At 47.9% G+C, this 18,573-nt stretch overlaps 1 protein-coding gene across 1 annotated transcript in view; it reads left to right on the forward strand.

The window, feature by feature from the left end:
* Positions 1-18,573, forward strand: part of LOC132835821 (podocan-like protein 1) — a 42,045-nt gene that overhangs the window by 20,917 nt on the left and 2,555 nt on the right. Inside the window, exons 4-9 of the mRNA XM_060854909.1 lie at positions 101-165; positions 2,995-3,104; positions 6,640-6,796; positions 10,604-10,719; positions 15,298-15,955; positions 18,336-18,484. Coding sequence (XP_060710892.1) covers positions 101-165; positions 2,995-3,104; positions 6,640-6,796; positions 10,604-10,719; positions 15,298-15,955; positions 18,336-18,484 — 1,255 coding nt within the window. The remainder of the gene's footprint in view (positions 1-100; positions 166-2,994; positions 3,105-6,639; positions 6,797-10,603; positions 10,720-15,297; positions 15,956-18,335; positions 18,485-18,573) is intronic.

Below are 18,573 nucleotides of genomic sequence, written 5' to 3' on the forward strand. Positions count from 1 at the left end.
GGGAAGGTAGGGTTGGCTGGTGTCGAGATGACCGAATGGTGGAACTGTGCCAAGGTGGAACTGTGCCTGGCTGACGTTCCTGTTATGCTTGTTCCTACAGGCTTACCTGATAAAGCGTTCACATCTCTCCAACAGCTGGAGTACCTGTACTTGGCGAACAACAAGGTGAGTGTGTCCAGCACCATACACACACACACACACACACACACACACACACACACACACACACACACACACACACACACACACACACACACACACACACACAGTACTGTACAGGGTATAGAGCCAAGATGGGGTCAGCCTCAACATTAACTCCCTGCACCTCCCCTCCCCTCCCCTCCCCACCCCACCCTCAGCGTCTCCCATTGCACACAGAGGAGGGAACGCATGTCACACACAGTGACCGAACCAGCACCTTCAGGGGTACAGAAATCAAAACTCAACCTGCATTTATATAGTGCCCACATTGTCCTGGAGTGTCTCATAGCCGACGAAGCGTGTCAGAGGTGCAATCATGGTCGTGCGTGTGCACAGCAACATCCCACTAAGAGCATTGCGGCGATGGTCAGAGGACTGGAACATCAAGTGTCAGGCAGCACAGCACTGGGCCAGGGCTAGCACAGCTCACAGGGGATCCGTCTGCAGCAGTGACCACACCAGTGTGTACAGGGCCAGTCCGTACAGGGCCAGTGTGTGCAGGGCCAGTGTGTGCAGGGCCAGTGTGTACAGGGCCAGTGTGTACAAGGCCAGTGTGTACAGGGCCAGTCCGTACAGGACCAGCGCATACAGGGCCAGCGCATACAGGGCCAGCGTGTACAGGGCCAGTGTGTACAGGGCCAGTCCATACAGGGCCAGTCCGTACAGGGCCAGTATGTACAAGGCCAGTGCATACAGGGCCAGTGCATACAGGGCCAGTGCATACAGGGCCAGTGCGTACAGGGCCAGTGCATACAGGGCCAGTGCGTACAGAGACAGTATGCACAGGGCCAGTGCATACAGAGACAGCGCATACAGGGTCAGTGTGTACAGAGTCAGTGTGTTCAGGGCCAATGTGTACAGAGCCAGTGCGTACAGGGCCAGTGTATACAGGTCCAGTGCATACATGACCAGTGTGCACAAAGCCAGTGCGTACAGGGCCATTGTGTACAGGGCCAGTGTGTACTGAGCCACTGCAGAGAGGGTCAGTGCATATAGGGCCAGTGCATACAGTGCCAGTGTATATAGGACCAGTGCATACAGAACCATTGTGTACAGGACCAGTGTGTGCACAGCCAGTGGGTATAGGGCCAGTGTGTACAGAGCCAGTGCAGACAGGGCCAGTGTGCACAGACCGAGTGTGTACAGGGCCAGTGTATACAGATCCAGTGCATACATGGCCAATGTGCACAGGGCCAGTGCATACAGTGTCAGTATGTACAGGACCAGTGTGTATAGTGCCAGTGTGTACAGTGTCAGTGCATACATGGCCAGTGCGTACAGAACCAGTGCATACAGTGTCAGTGTATACAGGTCCAGTGCATACATGGCCAGTGTGTACCTCTCCTGTCGGGCTCTGGTCAGATTTGAGGGTTTTGATGAGTTTGTTTTCTCCCCCTCTCCTCCACTTTCTCCTGAGGAGGGTCAGGCCCTGGGATCTGCACATTCTCCCTGTGATCTCCTGAGATTGCGGCCTCTGGCCACAGGGGCAGACTGATCGAAAGCGACTGTACTCTCTCTCTGGGTTTATGATGGGCTAATGTAATTTGTTATTGAGGTCAAATCATTGCCCTCTCTATCCCTACCCTACATCAACATAGTCCTGTACCGACACACCCTGATCAAGACCCCCATCTTGATCACTAATGCCCCTGTAAGGTGAGAAATCTGCCCTCCTTTACCCCATCTGACCCCAGACACACAACAACGTGGTCAGCTCTGAGCTGCCTTTGGAAATAGCACATTTCCAAAGGGCTGGGATATCGTTGGCAGCTTTGTCAATGAGGCGTGTCGATCGACTGAATGGGTCAACAGAAACTCTTGGTGAGGAAGGAGCTGGAGTTGGATATTGCATGTACCTTGGTGCTGAAGTCTGGGCAGGATCCACCGTTTGGAGCACTGTGTCCAGTTCTGGTTGCCCTGCTACAGGAAGGACATCATTAAATTGGAGAGGGCGCAGAAAAGATTTACAAGGATGTTGCCGGGGTTGGAGGGTTTGAGCTACAGGAAGAGGCTGAACAGGCTGGGGCTGTTTTCCCTGGAGCGTCAGAGGCTGAGGGGTGATCTTATAGAGGTTTATAAAATCATGAGGGGAATGGATAGGGTAAATAGACAAGGTTCTTTTTCCCCAGGGTAGGGTAGTCCAAAACTTAGAGGGCAGAGGTTTAAGGTGAGAGGGGAAAGGTTTAAAAGGAACCTGAGGAGCAATAATTTCACGCATGTGTGGAACGAGCTGCCTGAGAAAGTGGTGGAGCTGAAAATGTGTTGCTGAAAAAGCGCAGCAGGTCAGGCAGCAACCAAGGAACAGGAAATTCGACGTTTAGGGCATAAGCCCTTTATCAGGAAGGGCCTATGCCTGAAACATCGAATTTCCTGCTCCTTGGATGCTGCCTGACCTGCTGCACTTTTCCAGCAACACATTTTCAGCTCTGATCTCCAGCATCTGCAGACCTCACTTTCTCCTCCAGAGAAAGTGGTGGAGTTGGGTACAGTCACAACATTTAAAGGGCATCTAGATGGGTATGTGGATAGGAAGGGTTTAGAGGGATCTGGGCTGAACACAGGCAAACAGGCCCAGATTTGTTTGGGAACATGGTCAGCATGGACGAGTTGGGCCGAAGGGTCTGTTTCGTGCTATATGACTCCAGGACTGTGACTCTCTGATGGAGGGAGTGGCTATTACACTGTAACAGGAGGGAAAATGGGTGGGCAAGGACAGGGTGAGGTGAGAGGACCAAGGGGTCACTGTGTTACTGTACGCTAACACTAACTCTGATTCCGTTGCTACCTTCTCAGCTGACAGTAACCCCCAGGCAGCTGCCCAACACCCTGAGCATCGCTGACTTTGCTGGCAACCACCTGACAGAGATCTTCGCTCTCACCTTCGGGCACAAGCCGAAACTCAGGTAAGGTCCGGCAAGCTGCCTTCTTGGCTGGGTCAATCAGGGAGATTCCCTAAGAAGGGGAGCACGGAACTCAGGGTAGAAACTGACCTTTGGGGGCTCCCCTCTGTCAAAACTAACCTCCACAAACAGAATCGCAGCACTGTGACAGAGCAGGAGGACATTCAGCCCATCGTGAACGCCGTGGTTCTATCCCCCAAGTGCCAATCTCCTTGCCTTGTCCGCATTTCCCTAAACATCAATGACCATATGCTGCAGAAAGAGGCCATTGAGTTTATAGATTAGATTACTTACAGGGTGGAAACAGGCCCTTCGGCCCAACAAGTCCACACCCACCCGCCGAAGCACAACCCACCCATACCTCTGCATTTACCCCTTACCTAACACTACAATTTAGCATGGCCAATTCACCTGACCCGCACACCTTTGGACTGTGGGAGGAAACCGGAGCACCCGGAGGAAACCCACGCAGACACGGGGAGAATGTGCAAACTCCACACAGTCAGTCGCCTGAGGCGGGAATTGAACCCGGGTCTCTCGCGCTGTGAGGCAGCAGTGCTAACCACTGTGCCCCCGTGTCACCCACCCAAGAGTATCCCACATAGTCCCACTCCATCCTGCATTTCCCATGGCTAACCTACCCAACCTGCTCATCCCTGGACAGTATGGATAATTTCCCATGGCTAACTCACCCAACCTGCTCATCCCTGGACAGTATGGATAATTTCCCATGGCTAACCCACCCAGACTGCTCATCCCTGGACAGTATGGATAATTTCCCATGGCTAACCTACCTAGACTGCTCATCCCTGGACAATATGGGTAATTTCCCATGGCTAACCCACATGCTTGGACTGTGGGAGGAAACCGGAGCACCCAGAGGAAACCCACACAGACACAGGGAGAACGTGCAAACTCCACACAAACAGGCTGGGATTGAACCCAGGTCCCTGGCGCTGTGAGGCAGCAGTGCTAACCACTGAGCCACTGTGACTCCTGCTCTTATTTCTTTTGGTCTCATTGTCTTATGTTGGTGGGTCACCACTTTTGATGTTTGAGAGTCTAACCGCTTGTGGATGGAGAAGGTTCAGGCTTCTGTACCGTCTCCCCGATGGTAGAGGTTGTAGAAAAACATTGCCAAGGTGGGATGGATCTTTGAGAATGCTGGCCGCCTTTCCCTGACAGCGGGCCTGGAAGATGGATTCTAGAGATGGGAGGTTGGCCTTTGTGATTGTCCAGGCCGAGTTCACCACTCTCTGTAACCGTCTCCCATCTTGAATGGTACCGTTGCCATACAAGGTAGTGATACACCCAGACAGAATGCTCTTGCTGGCACACCTATAAAAGTTGGCAAGGGTATTCACCATCATGCCAAATTTCCTCAGCTGCCTGAGGAAGAAGAGACGTTGTTGGGCCTTTGTAACCAGTGCGTCCACATGAAGAGTCCAAGAAAGCTTGTTGTGGATGACCGCTCCCAGGAGCTTGACACTCTCCACTCGTTCCACCCTCTGTGCTGTTAATGTATAGGGGGGGGAATGAGTAACATCCCGCCGAAAGTCAATAATGAGTTCTTTGGTTTTGCCGGCATTGAGAGCTCGGTTGTTCTCAGTGCACCATTTTTCCAGGTCTTCCATCTCCCGTCTGTAGTCTGTTTCATCGTCACCTGAGATTTGGTGGTGTCATCAGTGAACCTGTAAATGGCATTAGTCTGGCATTTGGCGACCTAGTTATGGGTATACGGTGAGTGCAGTAGGGGGCTGAGTACGCACCCCTGGGGGAACTCCAGTGTTGTGTGTTAGTGAATATTGTCCTCAGTCTTCACTGACTGTGGCCTGTGGGTCAGGAAACTGAGGATCCAGTTGCAGAGAGTGGGGCTTAGTTTGAGATCACTAACTGCCTGTTGCATGCCGAATTTGTTGTATAATGGCATAGCTTTCAGACCATTCAGGCACGGCATCTTTAAGATAGTGACATGACACTATAACACAAGATGTTCCAGTATAAAAGAACCCACCTCATTTTCCATCACTCTCACTTGCAATGTAGTCAGTATGTGGTGCCTTTGGTTGGTTCGGTGAATGAAAATGTACAGTAATATCATTAAGCACAGACCATATGTGTGTGTCGGTGTGCCTGGTATTCGATAGCCACGTAAATAATTACAGTGGACAATAAATTTCCAGATATCTGTCTCAACAAAACTGCCTGACTCTCTACGGTATATGTGAGCTGTGAAGAGCATCAGAATTAGTTGAAAAAGGTACAAACAGAGCAGCTTTCGCAAATAAACAAGTGACCCCAGCACCTTGTCAAAGCATCCCACAGCACAGCGTCAGATTCGGTGCAGACCGAGACGAGATTGGACAGAGGCTGGTGAAGAGTTAGCAGAGAGGGCCCACATAAGGGTGGAGCATTGGGTTTGAAGAGAGCAAAGAGATAGCGAGGCGTGGGGGAGGGAGGGGGCACGGTTTCGGGAAGGAATCTGAAGGAAAGGGCAACAATTTTGTTCCCCAGTGCGGGAGTGGAGGATTTCCAAAGAGCTGGGATGGAGTTGGCACGAGAGAGCGAGCTGTGGGGAGTTGTTAATGAGGGTGTGGGCAGAGCACAGGGTGGGGAGGGTTCCAGAGCAGTGTTTTGTAACACATGAGATGGAACATGCAAGACAAATGGAGACGAACTGAGATCCGGCCAGCGTTGTAAACCAGCGTTCCAGGAATTTTGGGAGCTTGGGGGTTTGTGGTTTTTGGGAGGGGGGCAGCGATGAGCTGAACTGAGATGGTGCAGGGGTGGAAAAGAAACTTACTAAACATTAAACTGCTGGAACGCTCAGCATGTCTCCAGATAAAGCACAACGGTTATGGAGTCCAGTCAATTCAAGACTTGAGTCTATAAATAAGAGCTGAAAATGTCTTGCTGGAAAAGCGCAGCAGGTCAGGCAGCATCCAAGGAACAGGAAATTCGACGTTTTGGGCATAAGTCCTTCATCAGGAATGCCCGAAACGTCAAATTTCCTGTTCCTTGGATGCTGCCTGACCTGCTGCGCTTTTCCAGCAACACATTTTCAGCTCTGATCTCCAGCATCTGCAGACCTCACTTTTTCCTCTATAAATAAGAGGTGCTCTCACGGAGACCTATAGGATTCTGAAAGGGTGGTGAGAGGATGTTTCCCCTGATGGGAGAGTCTAGGACCAGAGGGCACAGTCTCTGAATAAAGGGGCACCAATTTCAGACTGGGATGAGGAGGAATTTCTTCTCTCAGAGGGTTGTGGGTCTTTGGAACTCCTTGCCACAGGGAGAGCCGTGGAGGCAGAGTCCTTGTGGATATTTAAGACTGAGATCGATAGATTCTCAATCAGTCGGGGAATTGAGGGTTACAGGCAGGAAAGTGGACGTGAGGATGATTATGTTGAATGGTGGAGTACGCTTGAAGGGCCGAATGGCCTACTCCTCCTCCTTTTTCTTACGGTCTTAATACCAGCATCCAGATGAACACTTTCACTGCTTTCCATCGCAGCTAATGGTGACTGTTTTCTCACAGGTCGGTGTATCTCCACAACAATAATCTGACCAATGCTGGCCTCCCCAAGACCATGTTCAGTGGCTCGGACATGGTCAATATTTTAATCCTATCCAACAATAATCTGACCCGGGTTCCCGAGATTCTTCCATCTCAACTCATCCAGCTGCATTTACAGGTATGTGCTGGAGTGTCATTCATCTATAACCACAAAGTACAGTACAGTAGAACAGATAAGTACAGTGGAACAAGCAGATATAGTGCAAACAATGTATACAGAGTAACAGGCGTGTACGGTGTAACAGGCATGTATGGTGTAACAGGCGCATACCATGTAACAGGTGTGTATGGTATAACAGTCATATACAGTGTAACAGGTGTGTATGGTATAACAGGCATATACAGTGTGTATGGTGTATATGGTGTAACAGGCGTCTAACAGGCATGTACTGTGTACAGTACAGCAGGTGTCTACAATGCAAAAGGTGTGTATAGAACAACAGGCATTTACAGTGTAATGGGTGTGTACAGTATAGCAGGCATGTGCAGCATAACACGTGCATATTACAACAGGTATGCGCAGTACAACAAGCGTGTGCAGTACAACAGGCGTGTGCAATACAACAAGCGTGTGCAGTACAACAAGCGTGTGCAGTACAACAGGCGTGTGCAATACAAAAGGCGTGTGCTGTACAACAGCCACATGCTGTACAACAGGTGTGCGCAGTACAACAGACGTGTTCACTATAACAGGCGTGTGCAGTACAACAGGCGTGCACAGTACAACTGGCGTGTGCTGTACAACAGACGTGTTCACTATAACAGGCGTGTGCAGTACAATAGGCATGTGCAGTACAACAGGCGTGTGCTGTACAACAGGCATGTGCAGTACAACAGGCGTGTGCTGTACAACAGGCGTGCACAGTACAACAGGCATGTGCCGTACAACAGGCGTGCGCTGTACAACAGGCATGTGCAGTACAACAGGCGTGTGCTGTACATCAGGCATGTGCTGTACAACAGGCGTGCGCACTACAATGGCATGTGCAGTACAACAGGTGTGTATAGCTGCCTCCATGACAGGTCCTGAACCCACAGTTGCTGAGCCAGCACACTTTGTTAATCAGCTCCAGTGTCTCAACATGGGTATCGCCCAGACTCAAACTTTCATTTTAAATAAAGAAAGAAAGGATGGAGAGGTTAGGAAGACCGAGAGGTGAGAGTGAGAATGCAAGTAAAGCAAAGAAGGAAAAACAGACAAAGAAAGAGAAAAAGCAGAGCAAAACAAAGAGAAATAAAGAGGGACAAGAGGAAATAGAAAGGCAAATGGTGGGAACGAGGGAGGTAAGAGACCGGGTGAAGAAGCACTATACATTTTCAATAACTTGCAGCTGTTAGGATTGTTGAATCTCCCAGGAAACAATCCGTTATTAATGACCAGATACATCGAAGACAGACCCAGCTGCTAGACACAAAGTGAACTTGTGCATGCCCTTTGAAATCTAAGCATGGATCAGGGTCCAAGCTGTTGGCAACACAGTCAGACAGTTGGAAACAGGCCCTTCGGCCCAACCAGTCCATGCTGACCACAATCCCAAACAGAATCAGTCCCACCGGCCTGCTCCTGGCCCACATCCTCCAAACCTTTCCTATTCACGTACTTATCCAAGTGTCTTTTAAACATTGTAACTGTACCCACATCCACCACTTCCTCAGGAAGTTCACTCCACACGTGAACCATTCTCTGTTTAAAAATGTTGCCCTTCAGGTCATAGAGATGTTCAGCACGGAAACAGACCCTTCGGTCCAACCCGACCATGCCGACCAGATATCCCAACCCAATCGAGTCCCACCTTCCAGCACTTGGCCCATATCCCTCTAAACCCTTCCTATTCATATACCCATCCACCCAGCCTTTTAAATGCTATAATTGTACCAGCCTCCACCACTTCCTATGGCAGCTCATTCCACACACGCACCACCCTCTGTGTGAAAAAGTTACCCTTTAGGTCACTTTTATATCTTTCCCCTCTCACTCTAAACCTATGCCCTCTAGTTCTGGACTCCCCAACCCCAGGGAAAATACTTTATCTATTTATCCTATCCTTACCTCTCATAATTTTGTAAACCTCAGCCTCCGACGCTCCAGGGAAAACAGCCCCAGCCTGTTCAGCCTCTCCCTATTGCTCAAACCCTCCAACCCTGGCAACATCTTAGTAAATCTTTTTTGAACCCTTTGAAGTTTCACATCTTTTCGATAGGAAGGAGACAGAATTGCATGCAATATTCCAACAGTGGCCTAACCAATGTACTGTACAGCCACAACATGACCTCCCAATTCCTGTACTCAATACTCTGACCAATAAAGGAAAGCATACCAAATGCCTTCTTCACTATTGTATCTACCTGCAACTCCACTTTCAAGGAGCTATGAACCTGCACTCCAAGGTCTCTTTGTTCAGCAACACTCCCTAGGACCTTATCATTAAGTGTATAAGTCCTGCTAAGATTTGCTTTCCCAAAATGCAGCACCTCGCATTTACCTGAATTAAACTCCATCTGCCACTTCTCAGCCCATTGGCCCATCTGGTCCAGATCTGAGATAACCTTCTTTGCTGACCACTACACCTCCAATTTTGGTGTCATCTGCAAACTTACTAACTGTACCTTTTACGTTCACATCCAAATCATTTATATAAATGACAAAAAGTAGTGGACCCAGCATTGATCTTTGTGGCACTCCACTGGTCACAGGCCTCCAGTCTGAAAAACAACCCTCCACCACCAGCCTCTGTCTTCTACCTTTGAGCCAGTTCTGTATCCAAATGGCTAGTTCTCCCTGTATTCCATGAGATCTAACCTTGATAACCAGTCTCCCATGAGGAACCTTATTGAACGCCTTAATGAAGTCCATACAGATCACGTCTACTACTCTGCCCTCGTCAATCCTCTTTGTTACTTCTTCAAAAAACTCAAACAAGTTTGTGAGACATGATTTCCCAGAAAGCCATGTTGACTATCCCGAATCAGTCCTTGCTTTTCCAAATGCATGTACATCCTGTCCCTCAGGATTCCCTCCAACAACTTGCACACTACCGAGGTCAGGCTCACTGGTCTATAGTTCCCTGGCTTGTCCTTACTGCCCTTCTTAAACAGTGGCACCACATTTGCCAACTTCCAGTCTTCCGGCACCTCAACTGTGACTATCGATAATACATATATCTCAGCAAGAGGCCCAGCAATCACTTCCCTAGCTTCCCACAGAGTTCTAGGGTGTACACCTGATCGGGTCCTGGGGATTTATCCATCTTTACCCATTTCAAGACAGCCAGCACTTCCTCCTCTGTAATCTGGACATGTTGCAAGGTGTCACCATCTATTTCCCTACAGTCTATATCTTCCATATCCTTTTCCACAGTAAATACTGATGCAAAATACATCTCGCCTAGTCTTGAAATCCCCTACCCTAGGGAAAAGACACCTGCCGTTCTCCTTATCTATACCCCTCATTATTTTAGAAAACTCCATAACCTCCCACATTCCAGTGAAAAGAGTCCCAGCCTATCCCTTTAACTCAAACCTTCAATTCCCTTCACCAATTCCTGAACCCCCTTTGGCTCAATAATATCCTTCATATACTGGGGAGACCAGAACTGCACACAATACTCCAGAAGAGGTCTCACCAAATGTCCTGTATAACCTCAACATGACATCCCAACCCATGTACTCAAAGGTCTGAGCAATGAAGGCAAGTGTGCTCAACCCCTTCTTAACCTCCCTGTCTACGTGTAGGGCAAATCTCAAAGAACTGTGTTCCTGACCTCCTAGGTCTCTCTGTTTTACCCAATGCCCAGCACTAAGAGTAGAAGGCAAGGGTAGACCAATGTGGTCCATCGATGCCAACATTCGACATTGGAGAAGAGGAAGGCTCTGAACAGTTGGAAGGAGTTTATTTTATTTGTGTCTATGTGTTTCTCCATAACAGAACAACAGAATCTCGAAGATTCCTAAAGATGTCTTCAGTCATTTGGAGCACCTTCGAGAGTTGTACCTGCAAAACAACAGGCTGTCCAATGCAGGTATTCATTCACAAACTTTCAGGTGAGCAAGGTGCAGCTTTCACCAGAGAGGAATAGGCCATTCAGCCCATCGAGCCTGCTCCATTATTTGATATGATCATGGCTGACCGAACACATCAATGTCTTTTACCCACATGATCCCTATGGCCCTGTACGCCATTAATAATCACAAAATATATTAACCTTGACTTTAAACGAACTGAAAGACTGAGCGTCCACTGTCATAGGGGGGACAGAATGCCAAAGGTTCACAGCTCTTTGAGCACAAACATTCCTCTCCAACTCGGAACTAAATGGTATCCTCATTTAAATCATGCCCCTTGGTTCTAGACTCCCCCTGGGCTCTAGACCCCTGCCCTCAGTCTGGGGAAACAGCTGACCTGCATCTATCTGTCTATCCCTGTAAGTATTCAGTAGGTTTGAATGTGGTCCCACTCCCTCTTCACCACTCAATCCTGCCTCTGTCCGTCTGGGATGATTCCACTTGCTACCAGAGTATGGGAAGTCGAGAATGAGGGACTGTCATCTCAGTTTGCCCAGTGTCCCTTCATTAGCCATCCTGAGAATGAGTCTGGTGAGGCTTCGGCCCACCCTCTGTGGCAATGATGACCTTCCCAAGGGAGGGAGACCAAAACTGCTGCCACTACTCCAAATACAATCTAGTCCAGCTCCTATACAGTTCAAGCAAAGCTTCACTATCTCTGTACTCAAATCCTCTTGCAATAAACGTTAACATTCCTAATACCCACATGCTAGCCTTCTCTGACTTAATTATAAGGACACCCTTTGAACATCAACACTTTCCAACCTTCGATCATGTACAAATCTTCCTGGAAACACCTTAAACTTTTCCTTAAAACACACATTCCCACTTAGCTCTGTGAGTTTGCAGATTTGGAAATATTACATTCAGTCCCCAGGCCCATTATCATTGATACAACCTACGAACAGGGCAGGTACCCCACTGTCCACACACTGTCAATGCGAGAATCATGCATTTATTCCTCTGCTCTGATTCCTGTCTCTTCACTAATTCTTCATCCATGCCAGTACATTACCCCTTCAGCCATGTGCCAACAACCTGTTGAGGAGGGTATTATCAAAGGCTTTCTGAAGATCTCAACATATTCAATCCATCGAAGCCCCTTTATTTATTGTGTGAGTAACATCCTCAAGAACCCCAATGGGTTTGTCAAACCCAATTTGCGGTTTGCGAATTCCTACCAACCAGGCCCAATCAGATCCGATTTTTTTATCCATAAATCCTTCGCCATGTCCTTTATGATATGCCTGAGCATTTCAGAAGTGAGGAAAACATCAGGGGGTGAAAGCAACTCAGGATTTCCTAAATTAGCTGCCGGCCCGAACAACAAACCTGCCTCTGACTGCCTGGGATGATTGCCCCCCGAGTTTGGAAAGTCTAGAATTAGGGACTGTCGTCTCGGGTTCACCATCAGCCATCTTGGAACAAGATGAAGAGAAATGCCTTCACTTCAACGGTTGAGATTTGTTGGAATCCACTGACCCAGAGAGCTGTGCTTTCTCAGATTATGATGTATGTTTCACAAGGCATGGAAACAAACCCTTCGATCCAACCAGGTCCTGGGCCTCCTCCATCGCCAAACCCTATCACCTGACACCTGGAGGAAGAACGCCTCATCTTCCACCTTGGGAGCCTCCAACCCCAGGGCATCAATGGGGGCTTCACCAGTTTCCTCATTTCCACCCCCCTCACCCCACCCATCCCAGTTCCAAACTTCCAGCTCAGCACCGTCCTCATGACCTGTCCTACCTGTCCATCCTTCTTCCTACCTATTCACTCCACCCTCCCCACCCCTATTGTACTCTCAGCTACCTTCCCCCTCCCCCAACCCCCAACACCCCCTCCCATTTATCTCTTCAAACCTGAGGCTCCCAGCCTCATTCCTGATGAAGGGCTTTTGCCCGAAACATCAATTTTCCTGCTCTTCGGATGCTGCCTGACCTGCTGTGCTTTTCCAGCACCACACATTCGAGGCAATCATAATCCCAAACTAAACTAGTCCCAGCTGCCTGTGTACAACCCATACAATTAAAATTAGAGCAGTGTTGTAGAACAAAGAGCGAGGAAATCAGGTATATAATTCTTTGAAGTTTGTGCCACATGTAGACAGGGTGCTGAAGACGGCATTTGGCATGCATGCCTTCCTTGCTCAGACCTTTGAGTACAGGAGTTGGGACGTCACGGTGAGGTTGTACAGGACATTGGTGAGGCCTCTGCTGGAATGCTGTGTCCAGTTCTGTCCAGGAAGGATATTATTAAGCTGGTGAGGGTTCAGAACAGATTTACCAGGATGTTACTGGGAATGGAGGGTTTGAAATATAAGGAGAGACCGGATAGGCCGGGACTTTTTTCGCTGGAGTGCAGGAGGTTGAGGGATGATCTTAGAAAGATTTAGAAAATCATGAGGGGTACACATAAGGTGAATAGCAAGTGCCTTTTCCCTAGGGTGGGGGAATTCAAAACAAGGGGCATATTTTTAAGGCGAGAGGAGAAAGATTTAGAAAGGACACGAAGGGTAACTTTGTTACACAGGGAGTGGTTCGCACGTGGAATGAACTTCCAGAGGAAGTGGTGAATGCGGGTACAGTTACAGCATTTAAAACACATTTGGATAAGTACACAAATAGGAAAGGTTTGGTGGGAAATGGTTAGAAAGGCACTAAGATAATAAAAGATCTGGAGATAGGATGGGAATGAAATTACAATAAACTGTTAATGATCTCATTCAGCAGCAGAGAGGCTGCAGAGATCCAAGTGCCTACCACAGTTTCTTGCATTCTTATGTCGGTATAAAGAGAAGCAAAGCATTATATCCACTTGCAGTTGGCAGCTTCATTATCTTTGCATCAGGGGTCATGGCTTCCATTCCTGCCCAGAGACTTGGAAACATAAAGCAGACTTACACTTACAGTGAGAGTGCCGAACAGCCCAAGGCACCGTCTTTCTGACACAAGACTAAAGCGGGTCCCCCCCATTATTAATTATATTTCTAGTTCATCCTTTTTTACAACCTTTCTAATGCCTCCAGAGAGTGCTGAACCCTGTACAGTGAGGTCCAACTAGCATTCTGTTTGTATTTCTCTCTACTGCGTAATAATTCTGCTTTCCAGCTTCAGAAATGGGCTCCAGCGTTGTGTGTGTGTGTGTGACCTCTTTTTAAATACCACCTTGCAATGTTATTTTTGGTGATTTGTGTGTCTGTATCTGTTCTGTTGCCTCGGACAACAAGAGGCGATCTGACTTGCTTATTCCTCCTATCAATGTGTGCACCTCACGTTTATAAATATCAGGGACGTTTTGCAGCTACAAAGCCAGTTAGTGATTTTCAGAGTTTTCTCACATTGCCTTTCTGAATAAACTGGACCCCGCCCGTCCCATATCCCAAATGCCAGCACAATTTGATGCAAACTGCACAATTTATTAAAGGGCATTTTCAATCTTGGGTGTAGAGCACTTTGGTAAATGGTGAATATCGGTGGTTCCATCACCAAATGCCATGGAATGCTACAATGCCAGTTTAATTCATGGTGGTTAACATGACCGCCCCCATCACTGTCTTGTTACCAGCTTGCTACCTATTCTTCCTAGTTAACCCTGCCCACACACAATTCATCATCACCCATGAGTCTATTATTCAGGACCTTACCAATTTATTTTTATTCATTCATGGGATATGGGTGTCGCTGATTGGATCAGTGTTTATTGCCCGTCCCAAGTTACTCATTGAGAAGGTGGTGAGCTGTCTTCTTAAACCGCTGCAGTCCATATGATGGCTGAGGCATGGTCACCATCAGGTTAAACCCTGATCGTCAATCATCTCCCTCTCCAATGAGGAAGCAGTCGTATGGTCCTTAGGGAAGGGGTTCCTAACTGTAGTCAGGAAAATATAGTCCATCTACTGTACTTTACTCATCAACACTTATTGTTGCTTTCTTCAAACAATTTTGGGCAAAATGTGAATTTGCCCTTTAAAATCTTTCAAATAAAAACTTGTCCTTCTAAACTGGTTAGCACTGCTGCCTCACAGCACCAAGGACCCGGGTTCGATTCCTACTTCGGGTGACTGTGTGGAGTTTGCAAATTTTCCCCGTGTCTGCGTGGGTTTCCTCCGGGTGCTCTGGTTTCCTCTCACAGTACAAAGATGGGTAGATTAGTGTGAATTGGCCATGTTAAATTGCCCATAGCGTTCAGGGATGTGCAGGTTAGGGTGGATCGGCCATGCTAAATTGTCCATAGCGTTCAGGGATGTGCAAGTTAGGGTGGATCGGCCATGCTAAGTTACCCATAGTGTTCAGGGATGTGCAGGTTAGGGTGGATTGGTCATGCTAAATTGCCTGTACTGTAAGGCGTGTTAGTCAGGGGTGAATATAGGGTAGGGGAATGGGTCTGGGTGGGTTACTCTTCGGAGGGTCGGTGTGGACTTGTTGGGCTGAAAGGCCTGTTTCCATACTGTAGGGAATCTAATCTAATCTAAACCTGACCAGATTTCGTTATGTTTCTAGAGGTTTTGCTGTCACATCCTTGAGTAAGGATACCATTATCTTTCCTACTTGACAGTAAAATGAAAGGCCTGCAGTACCTGGACTTATCCAACAACAACCTGACGAAGGTGCCTGAAGGACTGCCTTCCAACATCGTGGTGCTGCAGCTGGGGAGAAACCGGATCACTTCGATCTCCAGGCACAGTCTGAACAGGATCCGTAACCTGGAATACCTGCTGCTGCAACACAACAGGATCACGGCGGGCCGAGTACACAAGGAAGCCTTTGGGGAGTTGCGGAAGCTGCATACCCTTCACATCTTCAACAACCCGCTGGGTAAGATCCCAGCCGTGCTGCCACGCCGCCTCAGCTCGCTCATGCTGCTCCACAACGCCATCCTCAAGATCGGTGCCGACGACTTCGCTTCCGCCTACCACCTGACCGACCTCAACCTGAGCCACAACAGGCTGCGCAGCGCTCGCCTGCACAGGCTGGCCTTCAGAAAGCTTCGCCGGCTGGAGAGGCTCGACCTGTCCGCCAACCGGCTCAGCCTGCTCCCCAGTGGGCTCCCACCCAGCCTGCTCGCCCTCAGGGCGCAGGGCAACCAGATCAGCCAACTCCCCACCGACGCCCTGCTCCATCTGAGCTCGCTGAAGGAACTGCACCTCCATCACAACCTGCTGACAATCGGCAAGATCGCGCCGGGGGTCTGGAGAAACGTGCCGAACCTTAAGGTGGGTCAGGACGGCAGGCGGGATTGGGGGTGGGGCACGAGAAAGAAGGGAAGAACATTTCCCCTGAATTTCTACAGAGTCATAGGGTCCTACAGTATGGAGACAGGCCCTTTGGCCCATACTGGTCCATGCCCACCAAAATGTCCATCCACGCTAGCCCCATTTCCCTGCACTTGGCCCATATTCTTCTAATCCTTTCCTATCCATGTGTTTGTCTAAATGCCTTTTAAATGTTGTTAAAGTACCCGCCTCAACCACTTCCTCTGGCAGCTCATTCCATATCCATACCACCCTCTTTATAAAAAAGCTGCCCCTCAGGTTTCCTCTTATTCTTTTCCCTCAACCTTAAACTGATTCCCTCTAGTCCTAGATTCCCCAACTCTGGGAAAAAGACTGAATGCATTCTCCCTATCCATGCCTCTCATGATCTTATACCCCTCTATAAAGGTCCCTCCTCAGTCTCTAAAAAGAAAATCCCAGCTTGTCCAACCTTTCTCTACAACTCAGACCATTGAGTCCAGGCAACATCCGTGTAAATTTCTTCTGCACTCTTTCCAGTTTAATAACATCCTTCCTGTAACAAGGTGACCAAAACTGAACACAAAGTGCGGCCTCACCAGTGTCCTGTACAACTGCAACATAACTTCGCAATTTCTATACTCGATGCCCTGACTGATGAAGGTCAGTGTTCTTCACTGCCAACTCTCTGAGTAAAAACATTCCTCCCCATCTCAGTTTTCAAGAATATTCCTGCTGCTCCATACTCCTATGTGAATGTAGTTATTTCTTTCGCCTAGGTTGACAAAACTCTGTTGGTAACTAACGGATATGCGACTGCACGGTCCAAGGGGCACTGTACTTAATATTAAGCATATGTTCCAAGCAAATCTCCAACACAGGGAACACAAGAATACTAGAAAAACTTTGTAACCAGGGTTTTGCACTGCAGAACAGGAAGGCATGTATTGACTTAAAACTTGTTGAAAGACCAGGAAGGGGTTTAAGCAACAAAAGATGCAGGATCTACGGCTCTCTGGTGGAAATGTTTTCTACTGCTATCAACACTGAAGAGACCACCACCAAGAGATGAGAGATATCTAAAATGTCAAGTCACCTCAAAGGGAAAGGTAAAAAATGAGGTCTGCAGATGCTGGAGATCACAGCTGAAAATGTGTTGCTGGTTAAAGCACAGTAGGTTAGGCAGCATCCAAGGAACAGGAAATTCGACGTTTCGGGCATGAGCCCTTCATCAGGAAAGGCACTGATTCTAACAGGGACAGTGCCATCTGTGAAAGAACTAAGAGAATAATGGTCATCCAGTTCATAGTAAAGCTCAGACCACCAGGGAGATAGTGGCCAGACAATTATCTTCCACCCAACAAATTACCAACATTCAGAGATAACAGAGAAACCTCTGACTCATCGGAGTTTATAAAGTCAGAGACTTGGGGAAGATGGGATAGTGATAAATGTAATTATATAAACAAGGGTATAACAATAACACTCACCAGATAAACAACATGGGCTGGTGGAGACGCTGGTTGTAGGTCTGGAAGTATTGAGGGTAATAGGGACCACCCACTGTGACAATGTAATGAGGATGCAGTGGGATTGGATTGGGATCGCATGTGAGTCTGATCTAAGGCACAAGGTCCTCCCAACAGCCTATTGTCATCAACCGTAAATAGTTTCAAAGACACAATAAATTGGATCACATTTACTCTGCGAGATTCTTCTCAATGGATTAGAAGGGGCTAACCTCAAATGTAGGAGACCATACCAGCTGCTGAAGAACCCACACACCTGCAGGTTAGAGATGGGGGCACTCAGAACACGTAAGGAGCGCCAAGATGGAAGATGGACACTGCAGAGATTGGACAGGTCAGAATAAAGTGGGCAATATACATGGATCTCAATTAGCTTGTGGCTTTTCATCATCTCATGGGTTTTGACTAAGCTGGGATTCAATGCTGTTCTGTATCCTTGCCCATATTCAAGTCAGGGAGCACTCTACATGCAGGGTCTGGTTCCCAGTTGAGAAATCAGAGTTGGAGAGGACAACATTTAGATCCCTGGGTGCTACCAAAGTGGAGAAGACCAGGAGGAAATGGGGACATGAATTAATCATGCATGGATTTAAAAACCTTTTGATTGAAGACTAGGAATAGTGATGAATTCCACAATAGTGACCTTCTGGGACTGAGTTAGAGCGAGTCCAGTATGAATAAACGTGACTTCCAAGTAATTGGAAATAATGTTGAAGGCAAAGTGATTGAAATGAGAAAAGACCCAGCAGCTTAAAGGCTGTTTTAAAAACAGAGCAGGTTGGAACACTTAATATTTAAAACAAGATGCATTTCTTTTTCCTTCCTGCTTTTAGTTGTTGGATCTGGGACATAATGACTTGTCCTATGTGCCTCCAGATCTTCCTGAGTCCCTGGAGTACATTTATCTGCAGAATAATCGCATTACAACTATCACCTCTGACTCCTTCATCTCGACACCAAACATTAAAGTCATAGCCTTGAGGTAAGTGGTCCCCTGCTTTATCAGCTAACTTTATCCAATCTGATAGCTACCATCTGAGGGAAACCTCTGCAACAGCCCGAATGTTCTTC

This window comes from Hemiscyllium ocellatum, chromosome 45 (genome assembly GCF_020745735.1).
Source record: "Hemiscyllium ocellatum isolate sHemOce1 chromosome 45, sHemOce1.pat.X.cur, whole genome shotgun sequence".
In the NCBI taxonomy this organism is placed as follows: Eukaryota; Metazoa; Chordata; class Chondrichthyes; order Orectolobiformes; family Hemiscylliidae; genus Hemiscyllium; species Hemiscyllium ocellatum.